Raw genomic sequence first — 12131 nt, forward strand, 5'->3', positions numbered from 1 at the left:
TACAATTACAGTTTCTTTATTTCTTTTGGGAGTCTCAGAAACATTCACAGTCGATTTGAAGAGAAAATTATATAGGGACGTCCAATTAAGGCTCTCGCTCGAAATAGAATTTTACTGTTCAAAGTGGCGTGTAAAAAAACCCTTGTATACAGAGTGCAAACATAGTAGGCAACAACGACACATTCTAAATTTCTGGAAATATTTCTGAAAAGGAACTAATTCTGCACTTACTGGATGTTCTTGCCGAAAATAAGTCCGGCATATAATTACTGCTACCCAGTTTATTGGAAGCCATAATGGAGAAAACGTACTGAGTGTCTACTTCCAGGCCCTTAATCGTGAATGTTGTAGCATTGGGTGGTTGGACATCTTCGTATTTGTATCCATCGTCATTCACCTGTAAAATTAAAACCACTTTTGACTTTTATCATCATAATGCACACTCTGAGCTAGTGAAGTTTTATGCTTCACATCGTCTCTTAGCGCATTTGAAATAACTCATATGTTAAAGATATCAATATAGAAGCAGAAACAACAAAAAAATTACCTTTCTGTATCGTATTCTGTATGATGGTGTCATGCCTCCATCGAATCCAGGTGTCCAGGCTAAAATGGCCGAGTCATGGGTGACATTTAGTACTACCAACAAATTGGGAATATCTGGAGCGGAAGTGACTTCTAGCCGAGGTGAAACTGTGGCGAACCCCTGGTCATTTCTGGCTACGCATTCGTAATTACCATAATCTGCTGATGTCACGTGGTGAATGTAGAGGATGGATTCTGTGGTAAGTGGGTCGATCTGGAAGCACAAATATGCAAAGTTAAAACTCACCATAATTACGAATATCTCACTAAAAGTATCAGAAAGCTTCGTGGATTGCATTGCATTTGCCAGATTTATGAAAAGTGAAAATGAATTGAAAAATTTGACAAATGGGAACATTTTCCGACATATTTAGATGAAACTTCTATATATTTGATTTATTGTTTTTCACCTAGATTGACTGATATGAATTCTATTGTTACCCTGGACAAATCAAATGAGGAGGAATCCAACAACGAAAAATATGACTTCGTATCTCGAAAATTGAAAGAGGTATTTTAGAACTCGATCTATGTAAGTTTTTAGGCCTCATAGAGAAGATTGGTTTGAGCAGTTTTCTAAGACGATTGATACGTATATTGTCGAGATATTCACATTCAAATTAGAAAATCGCTAAAAAGTAGCTATATTTTTAGTTTTAGTGTGAAAACTTAATTTTCAAAAAAAAATTATTCTAATTCTGATACTCACTTGTCTATAAGTAGAGTAGTATTTTCCAGCACTATTATTAGAATGTATGGGACTACCATTCCTGGCCCAAGTGTACCTTGCAATTGGAGAAGCTTGACTCCTGCAGATCATTTTTCCAATCTCTCCAGCATCGCTCGCGAATTTTTTTAGGGCAGGGCTATCAACGATTTCAGGTTTATCTGAAAGAAAGATTATAACAACTTCCTCACAACAATGTTGTCCAAAAACTCACGTTTAACAATCAGCATAACCTCCCTAATCGTAACATTCCCAACTCCATTGTTAGCGATGCACTGGAACACACCCAAATCCTCTCTTGTGACTTGGCTGATCCTGAGATTCGAAGTACCGTTTTTATCGTACATCACCGAAGTTCTGGCATCGAAATCTGGAAAATCGTCCCTTTTCCAGGTAATCGTGTCATCTGCCAAAGGATTTCCATCTGCAGTACAAGACAACGTTGCATCTTCTTTAGGATTCACTATTACTGTTTCACTAGTTTGAGTGATTGAAGCTGGATCTAGAGAAGTATCACAAATAAGTTATGAGACATTCATTAATTTTTTATGGACATACATTGCACGGTGACGTTTATGGACGCAAGAGCGCTGCCTTCGGAATTTAGGGCTTCGCAGTTGTAAATCCCCGCATCGTGTCTGGAGAGTTTTGTGATATTCAAAACTGAGCCTTCAGAGATAATTCTTTCAGCCCCATTTGAGGAAGACATTTGAGTAATCGGAAGCCCATCTTTGGTCCAAGTGTAGGCAATACTTTCAGGATTTCCGTTAGCCCTTAGGATTATTACCAGGGGCTCATTTTCAATCCCCGTTACTGACTCTTCGTTATTTTTATCAAAAATCGGTTTATCTATTCAAAAATTTCGTATAAGAATGAAACTAAGAATTAATTCCAAAAATACCTACATAAAACTTTCAGGAGGATGGAATTATGAGTTCCCCTCTGTAAAGCATCATTTTGAGCCTGGCAGGTATACTCCACTCCATTCATGTTATCAGTAACGTTTATCATCTGCTCAATTGAAGATACAGTACCACCATGTAGTCCTGGTTTGGAATAGTTCTGATATCCTTGAACTGGTATTCCATCCCTGTACAAAAACATTTTGGCAGGAGGGTTGCTGGAGCTGGAATCGCAGGTCAAAGTGGCTTCATCTCCAGGTTTCAATTCTTTGGGTTGCTGACGAATTGCCACGTTTTCAGGAGGAACTTTATAGTGAAAAATTAGCTTCACAGTGGAAGGGAAATTTAAAAGATATTCTTACAATAAACGCTCATGGTGACAGTCTCAAAGAGGGGGATTTCAGTTGCGGAATTGGCAGCTTCGCATCTGTATCGAGCCTCGTTGTCTGTGACGTTGGTGAGGAGCGTTATTTCGGCACTTACAGATTTGTCGGTCGATTTCGTCGTTGAGTGGATCTAATAGAAAGGTGACATTTGAGAAAAAAGTTATGAAAATTCTCTGAATATTAAGGAAATCATCACAACACAGCAATACAGGACAGAGCATGATTATATTCCAGATTGCTTTAAAGCAAAAGAGCGATGCTATGTTTCAAAGAAAATATCGGAAATGAAAAAAAATCACCTTTTTATCGTTTTTGTACCATGTTAAAGTGGCCAAGGGATTCCCTCCTGAAGACGTACAAGAAATTTTCTGCACAGTCCCTGCAGGTATATGCGTCCCCTCAGTGTAACCATGAATAAAGGGCTGACTTGGAGGGTCTAAAATTGTAACAATTACTTCAATTCTCAGAAAAATATTAAAACTTACATAAAACATTAATGTTATGCGTAGAAACTACATTCTCAGTCAACTGCATATTTAGACCGTGACAAATCACCACCAAACTTCTTCTATTGGGCTCAACTACTGCTGTAATATTGGAGGTGGTGACCCAACCACCTTCGGGGGATACGACTGTGCGCGACGTGGAATTTCGAACCTGCCTACCTCCAACCTAAATAATAAATTCATAAATGTCATTTCTGCTCTAGGAAAAGGTATTAGAAAGAACTTACAGTCCATTTGATCTCTGCTGGAGGGTTGGAGTTTGCAGTGGTGCATGTTAAGGGTACTGGGTCACCTACCCTTGCTTCCGTTGGGCCTGAGATGGTCACGTGGGAGGGAGCGACTATAAAAATAAAAACAATTACTGAAATGAGCTTTAATAGAGAGTATGATGGGGAACGTACAAAGAACAGTCATGTCAATTTCAACTTTAAGAGGGGTTTTTGACATGATGTTGCTGGCTTCGCACTTGTAGCGTGCTTTGTTGTCACTGGCGTCTGCAGTGAATGTGTAGACATTCTCGGACACCCTTCCAGCTGTTCTATAGGCCATTCGAATTTGCTCTCCGTTTTTGTACCAGATTAGTTGAGCTGGGGGGTTGCCACCCCTACATCTGCACACAAGCTCCACCTAAGAGCGGGTAAATAGCCATGAAAATTCCTTATTGATAGATACAGTTAAAAAAACTAAAAACTTGAATTTTGTACGAGTTCTGAGATCCCAAAAAGGCACATAGTTTAGTTCAGATAGAATTCCAAGGTAGGAATTTTCGTAGAAACGATACCAAGAGTGGAGTCGAAGAGCAGATTTTGTGGGACCTGAAGATTCTCTGTCAAATTTGAAAAATCGGGGTAAAAACAAGCAAAACTTCTTCCTCTTTTCAAAAACTCGCAAAAAATTCATTTTCTTTCTCAAAATCGACACAAAATCTCGATATGTGCAATTATAAAAAAGCCAAAAGTATGTGATTCCAAAAACTGAAAAATGTCAAGTTGAAAACACAAATTCTGTAGATCCAAAAAAAAAAGAAAAATAATTTAAATCTATAAACAGTGTAGAATATTTAATCAGAAATATCGAAACATTTTAAATAATGTCTCATAGAAATTTAAAAAAAGTGGAGTTTTCCATTTATGATATGAAATGAATTTTGTTAATTGTAGTGTTTTCTGGAATGAATCGAAAAAGATGTTTCGAATAATTTTTTCTTATTTTCAGCCGTATTCTATGAATTTCTATTATTTGAATTTCATAAAAAAATGGAGGCTGTTATGTGAAATTAAAAAGTTAACCCCCACCCTCCTACACGGAGTATAGCGAAGAATCAAGTTTGGTACCAATATGTTTCCCCTTCGGGATGATTAAAATTTGATACTGAGCATTTCTTTTAAACATTCTTCACTAGTATTTGAGATATTTTGATAGTGCAGGTTAAATTTTACTCTCTGTATACTACATACATATACACACATAGTGTCTAATTTTAGGGGGTTTTGTGGAGAACATAAAGCAATTCCTAAAGCTTCGTTCGACTAGCAATTTGAACGAGTCTTTGTGATTAGTGATTCAAAATGAACAAATTTGAATATTACCTTACCCTACCAGAAATTTTCTTTAGCAGAACAATACCTATTTATACAAGTGAATCGACACACCGAGTGGTCAAAAACCTCAAACTGTTAACACCAATGTAAGCCTGTGCAACAGATTTATAATATCGTATTAATTTCGCAACATCTCCATTATGAATTCGAGGCTGATGTTTAATTACGAAACGTACATAAAACCCCTCCCGCTATGATGGAGTTTTTGCTGCCAACAAAAACTAATAAATTGCCAAAAGCTATTTTAAACCCGGGATCAATGATAATACAAAATCATGCGTGGAGCGCCATTTAACTTTGAGCAATATGGTGGAAGGGTATAAGAGAAGTTTTGTCCTCAAGGGAGCACCGCCCCCACTAAAAAGGAGTTTTGCATATTTTTTTGTTGTTTCAGTGCTCGGTTTTAATGGAATATTTTATAAGTTTGAGTGCCTTTAGGGAAAAAAAGATTCTGCAGATTCACTATTAAACTTAAATAAATCAACATATTCATTAAATTATCAATTCAAAAGAACGAAAAACCTTATTTATACACACATAAACCAAAAAAGTCACAATGGGCTCTTAAAATTTGCCAAACTTTGAGTTTCTCAGGAAATTTCAATTCCATACACTTATATACATTTTTTATTTCTCGCTAACTGAAAATATAAAAAATCGAAAAAAACTCAGCGGTTTTTATTTAAATTTCTATTAAACACAGGCATTTCCGTCCGTTATTAATTGCTGAATTGTGTGTGTGGCAGCATTTTTTTAAATTCATGAATAGGAACATTTTTTGAAAATTTGAAAAATATGTTCGAAGGAAAAAAGTGAAGGTTTTAGTGTTCAGCAAAAGACCAGAAGTGCAAAACTTGCAATGGTTCTAAGAGCGTAAAAATAAAAAACGTAGGCTGAAACATCGGTGGAATATACGCTTTTCTTTTCAGAACTTGTTAATATATCGTTCCATTGTATTTTTTCTGAAAAACCCAGAACTGACCATTTTAAACTTTGTCTAATTTCGCTGAATACTATGAACCCAAATTAAACAACAATAGTCCTAAAGTCCTAATATCCATTGTTCAAGTAACTACATTTTCATGTCAAGTCATGTAAGTGTTTTATAAAACCATCCGAATTGGCACGAGGAACCCCTACTTACAGTTTGACCTCTTTTGATGGTCTCTCCCTCTGTGTAGCCCTCAATATATGGATTTCCAGGTGGATATAGCACACTAAGCTGGACAGTTGATCTCATAGGAGTGTCCAGTGACAGAGCCTCGTGTCTGGCCTCACACGTATAAGTGGCCATGTCATCTTCATGGGTCGGTTTCAGCAAAATTCGCGAATGGGTGTCGTAGCGAGTAATTGTTTTGTCTCCTTTTTTCAGAGGTATTTCTATGGTTTGGTCCTCACGACTCGCTGTTAAAATGAAACAAAAACGTCGAAAAGTGATTTAATTTGTATTGGGGAAAGGAACAATATTATTGTTTTCACTCAAACTACGCAATTGAATACGTGGCTCCATATTATATAATTGAAACCACGATAACGTCCCATTTTCCCGGAATTTGCAAGACTTTTTGTTTAAGCGAAGGAACAACAAACTTAGAATAAAATGGTATATAATAATTGTGAACGTTATCCATAAAATCTGCCGTTTTGTGTTCGGAATTTCAAGCAGGAGCTGTTTAGCTATTCTTTCAGTGTGGGATGAATATTTTGCATGGGCAAGTTATCGATGGCTTGTAGCCTTGTAAACTTTATTTTTATAACTTACGTATGTTAATTTCTACGTTTCCCCTATACCAAACGATCCTGGCTGCAGGTTTAGCATTGCGAACTCGACACTCCAAATTGAACTCCTGGTTTTCCTTGATTTCGATCTTCGAGTTGTGCCTGTGATCCAAAATTTCCACTGTGGATGGAGGAGCTGGAAAAAAAAAGCGAATCTCAATATCCACTTTTCTACGCTTTAATGCTAAAATAATAATAAAGCACAATATAACAATTTCCCAATATATGCTCTTTTTTGAATATAAAATTGTGATAAAACAAACGAAAACCATTACACCGGTTTATTCTATGCGGAGCTTTACGGCCAGTGATTCGCTTTGATCGGAAATTTGTGCGTCAGATTTTGTTTCGAATGTATCGTTTGTAATTTTACGCATTTCATTAATTAATCCCATACATTTAATTAAAATTAAAAATTAAAAATTCACAACCCGGCAAGGTATGATACACACCTCCTCTAACCAGGAACGTTCCAATAATTATTTTAATGAAATTAAATATTGCATTTGTTTATCTTGATTGTGTTAGTAGCGATTATAAATGTGGTCGCATAAATTTATAAAATCCGAAACAATGCAGCTGCGATGTGGGTTCCAAACAAATCACGGTAAATCATCGGTTTGAGAGCTATATTGAATTAATCCGATTAATTGATTTATTTCAATATTTACATGCTAATGTTGGATTTGGTTTAGTGTGTCTGTCCATGAGCCTATGCTCTTCGAAACGCCGCTCCGAGGCTGACGGGAACTATTCATTATGGGGATTAATTAAAATGCGATGTTGGGTGGTTGTGATAGGCACCAAACTTCAGGGAAAGTCGGTTAGAAACTTGGATAATTCAGGGCAGTCTGGATTAGCAATGAAAGTTCCGAAAATTTGTTTATAAAACTTGTGACAAACTGTGTGGTTTTTCTGCTATATGTCAAAACCTTAAAGGCGAGTTCAGCTTAGAAAGGAACATTTTTTGTTAATTCGGGTTTACTCGGGTTAGCCAAACGAATTCCAACAATTTATATTAAATTAATGATCGAGTATAAAATTAGTACTTAACCTCATTAAAACTTTTATTTGTGATAGATGGCGTCACAAGTTTCTCTATACCCCTACTCCTAGTTTAGGTATACTTGCAAGCTCAGAATTAAGAAACATTCAATTTTCCATTCAATTTCCAGGATTCTTACTTTTCAACAGGTTCCACGAGCACGAAATGCGCGACAGTGTTCCGTTGCCGTCAATAGGTGGCTTCCTTTGTTGCATCACACTAACAGCTAAGAAACGTGCATCATAATTTCTGCAGTTGTGAGTGCTCGTATTTGGATACTTCATCTCTGGGCAAATTTTTGTGATTATCCGGTTCCTAATGAATATCCCGACATAATTTCCAATACTCTCGCTTAAAATTTAATCATATTCGGTTCAACTCAGCTCGTTTTTCAAAGGTCATGATAATTAAAAAAAATGGGTCGAACTCTGGAAAGTGGACGGTCTTTGTGTAGAAACTTTCATCAGTTAGAGGTTTCTCTTATTAAGGAGCAGTTAAGAACTGCTAAAAAGAAAAACGTGGCGAATCCTAAGGCGTTTTCCATTTTCTCCGGCAGGAAGTCGGGCTTTTTCTGGCTGCTCTTGCAAGGAATAGCCTTAATTTTGTTTCGTAATTTTCCTCCTTAAATTAAATTTGGCGAATTGCTATGGGGGACGTGCCTGGCTTCTGTACTCGACATTCCGTATTGTGCAGATCGCCTTCAAAGGTTGCTGCTGCTTTAAAACCAGCCGCGGGACTTTAATAGATTCTTGTATTGCTTCCGTTTAAAGCTGAAAGGTGTTTTGCGAAATTTGCTTAAAATATGATATTTGATTTTTCTTCTTTGTCGTGTCTTCCATTTTACTTCGAGCCATTTGATGGTCACTAAAAAAATTTCAAACGAAGTCTAGAAATTTGGTTCGCAAAGCTGCATGTTTTATCCACATATAAACAAATATATATACATATATTCTCAAATACTGCAAATGTGCTTGCATGTTGGATCTAGTGCTTTGAAGGGTGTACTTCTGGCCTCACTTGCAAATGAACAAAGGCTTTTATTCCTCGAATGCTGAAAATGCAATTTTTGCCTTCGGGCTGCTTTTGTGTCCGATATACGGGTGTACTTCTAATTTTAAAATGTAAAATTAATAGTGGTTTTTGTAATTAATGTCGTGTTTGGGGCCCCGCAATATTTGAGCGATAAAAGAGGGATAGTAGAGACATTAACGCAACGTAAATTGGAACACATTTTTCTATTATCGTTTCGAATGTCATCATAGACGATCCTTGATTTTTTTCCAATAGAAATATATGCGTCCTAACGCTTTAAAACGTGACCGGAATACCCAACGGCTCATCTGTCCGCAGAAAAGAGTTTTCCGAGATTTAGGGCTACTTTTCGCTGTTTTTCTTTTTTCCCAGAGCTCGTATGCGAGTTATGTAAATTGAGGCTGAAAACGCAGAAATGTTACGTCAAAATATACACATTTAAATGCGGAACGTTCAGAACACAGAGGAAATTTTATTCCGAATAAATATTTGGTTTTCTCGGCCTTGTTAGCTGCTGCTCTTTTGTTATTTTTTATCGTTTGTTGCTCGGTGGAATTTGACTAAATTTTTTTTCAGTTTTTTCTAATTACCGGGAATTTATTTACCCGGTATGACCTTGAAGCTTTTCACCTTTTCCGGTGAATTATGAACGAGTTTTAACTTATTGAACCCAATGCAATTCCATTGGAAAAGAATATTTTTTCTCAGCCACCCGTCTTTATATGCGCATTTATTCTACAGGGTGAGCCGACCAAAACGGTAAAAAAGTTCTTTTATCGGTTGACGAAGAAGTTATGCAAAAATGCTCGAACACGTTAGCTTTAGTACAGGAGGGAAAGGTATTTTTATAAGATTTTTACTTCAGTCCTTAACCCTAACCATCGCCAAAATTTGAAATGGCAATGGGGCTGGAGTGATATATCAAATTAAAGGTTTTTTGAAGGGCTTTTTGCTGATATCAAAATTTCTTACTTTCAACAAATCCTTTATATATATAAAGACTACTATTATACATATAGCGTAAAAACCTTTAAATTAATTGTTCAAAATGAGGTCCGTTAACTTCCTAGCAGTAAAAAAAGTTTATTTCGGAACGCTGTCGCATCTTCTGGAGTATTTGGGGGCTAATTTGGTGGCATCCATTGATAATACGTTTTCGCAATACTTCCGTGGTACCCGGAGGAGTTTTGGATTTTACTTGACCCTTTAAAAAGAAATCTAATGGTGTAAAATCTGGGGACCTTGCGGGTGATTTGACTGCATCTTTTCTAGCGATCCACTAACTATGGAAACTTTCATTCGAAAATTGCCGAACCGTTAATGAATAGTGTGATGGTGCACCATCTAGTTGCAATGTTAAAAAATTGCCTGAATAATTTCCACAAGATCTACTAACTGAGCATAACCAAAGTGTTCAAATAACTGTATGGTGCATACGTTTCGACAATTAGATTTCCGGGAATATAATATGGTGTTTACAATTTTGGTGGTGGTTCTTCCCCTGCAGTCAATTTTTTATAAAAAATCTTTCTTTTTGAAACTGAAGTTGACGTGTGCGAGCATTTTTGAATATTTCCTTCTTCAACCGAGAAAACAACTTTGTTTCATTTTAGTTGGTGTATCCTGTACTTCCAAATGTTAAGCATCAAGATTTTACTTATTACTACCTCGAACTGACCCTAAGACGCTGAGCTTCAAAGGTAAACTTTCTAACCCAAACCAAGCAGAACGGACAATAAAGGACTTTCAACTTGCGGCATAAATTTACGACATTTTTGTCAGATTTTTAAGAACAAATTGTTGGAGTTGCTCCTATGAACCCAAATTACCTGAACTAACTTAATAAATTTGCGAACTTAAGCTGAGCCTTCCCAATGCTCCAAATTTTGCCTTTCCTTAATCTTGTAACTGTAAAACTCATTCTTCTAGGTAATCAAGTTTAATCTTCAGGGTTATTTCAGTTGAATTGGGTCATGTAAACGTAGTCTAACACTACTCTAAATTTCATCAAGACCTTTGTACTTTTTGTATCTGGATGAGAATTGAGACGCTGTCTATGTGCGAAATTTAATTTTTTCTAAATATATAGGGTGAGGGTCTACATTAACTCCTCCCCTTTTTCTGTTAACTCTGTAACAATTTTTTTTCATTTAAAGGGAGCATTAAATAGGAGAAAAAAACTCTCTCGTGACGATTGTTTATTTTTTTTTACAATATGTGTATATCTCCGGTAGTACAACATGAACAATTTAAGAAAAATGAAATATGGGTCATGGGACACCTCAGATTAAAGATCTCTCAAAATTACATTTAATGGTACATTGTGATTCAACATCTTTCGATTAGCCTTTCAAGAAAATTAGTATACATTTTGTAAAAAGTGCAATACAAACTCGGTTAAATAATACGTAAACAATGAAAAAACTTATTTGTTGATAGGAAATTGGTTTGATTTCGATTTTGTGTTCACAAACAGTTTTTGGCTATTTTCATTCGTCTTTTTATTTTTTTTCCAACTATTTTCATTCAAGTAGGCTAAAGTTAAGATTGGGGAGAATCGCGATGTTGTCAGAATTTTGAATTTCCAGTGAAGTTTCCCAGGTTATTTGCTTTTATGTAAACCGAGCAAACGTAGTTGGTAGTCAATTTAAATTACAATAAAACTTGGAGCGATTTCTTTTTTCAATTTTGTCAATTTTGTAAAGACCGAAACTTATACTTCTCGATACTTTAGATGATCTCAGATTAGTTTTCCGGGCAATTGAAATTTACTTAAATGATGTAAACATAATAAAATATGGATGTAAATAGCAACAACATCTTTCTCCATTTTATTTTTCATTTTCACATCCAGGAAAGATCGACCAGATTTGCGATGTTATCAAAATTCCAGTTATTGCGGTTTAGTTTTCCGTGTTATTCGCATTTACTCAAACCGTTCAAACATAGTTAATCACCTTTGTGAATTCCATCAAAGCTGGTGGCAACTGGTTTTTTACCATGACGGGAATATCAATGTTGCCAAGTCGTGAAGCTTTATTTTTCCAAAACGTTTTCCACCGTTTGTGATTTTTACGTAAAGCACAATTGCTCAAATTGTGTTAAGGTCAAAATTCTGACTATTGTTGTTTGGTTTTCCAATTTATTCGCCCTCGTTCGACTCATAGCTCTTAACTTCAGCAAAGTCCGTCAAGTGTAATCTTACCATGACAGGAATGGCAACGTTGCAAATCCGCCAAGTTTCGCTTAAAAAAAATATTCAAAATTGAAGTTCATCCTTCTGAGCAATACATTATTGAGATTAACTCAAATGACGTAAACGGAGTCAATTTCACTAATCAGAAGTGAATGAAACATTTTCAGGACTAATTCTTGTTTTTAGTTAGGCGAAACATAAATTAGCAGTAAATTAAACTTTGAAATTTCTAATAAGCTTTCCTGCTGCTTAAAACTCACAGTGAGACATTCCTCTGACGAAAATAATACTGAAGTATTCCGAGAAGTTCTAATCCCCCTCAATGCTCAAACTCTATTCATGAAATTCTAATGAACTCAAAACGTAATAGCA

At 36.0% G+C, this 12131-nt stretch overlaps 1 protein-coding gene across 3 annotated transcripts in view; it reads right to left on the reverse strand.

Moving 5' to 3' along the window:
* sns (sticks and stones) overlaps positions 1-12131 on the reverse strand; it is a 67661-nt gene that overhangs the window by 4332 nt on the left and 51198 nt on the right. For all 3 annotated transcript variants that reach the window (XM_066297916.1, XM_066297915.1, XM_066297914.1), the window contains exons 4-16: positions 6470-6622; positions 5852-6111; positions 3508-3733; positions 3334-3446; positions 3086-3272; positions 2900-3036; positions 2577-2730; positions 2218-2520; positions 1871-2161; positions 1527-1814; positions 1295-1473; positions 548-799; positions 232-397 (exon numbers count right to left, since the gene is read on the reverse strand). In XM_066297916.1, the coding sequence (XP_066154013.1) occupies positions 232-397; positions 548-799; positions 1295-1473; positions 1527-1814; positions 1871-2161; positions 2218-2520; positions 2577-2730; positions 2900-3036; positions 3086-3272; positions 3334-3446; positions 3508-3733; positions 5852-6111; positions 6470-6622 (2709 nt within the window). The remainder of the gene's footprint in view (positions 1-231; positions 398-547; positions 800-1294; positions 1474-1526; positions 1815-1870; positions 2162-2217; positions 2521-2576; positions 2731-2899; positions 3037-3085; positions 3273-3333; positions 3447-3507; positions 3734-5851; positions 6112-6469; positions 6623-12131) is intronic.

The sequence above is a fragment of the Euwallacea fornicatus genome, chromosome 29, assembly GCF_040115645.1.
Source record: "Euwallacea fornicatus isolate EFF26 chromosome 29, ASM4011564v1, whole genome shotgun sequence".
NCBI lineage: Eukaryota > Metazoa > Arthropoda > Insecta > Coleoptera > Curculionidae > Euwallacea > Euwallacea fornicatus.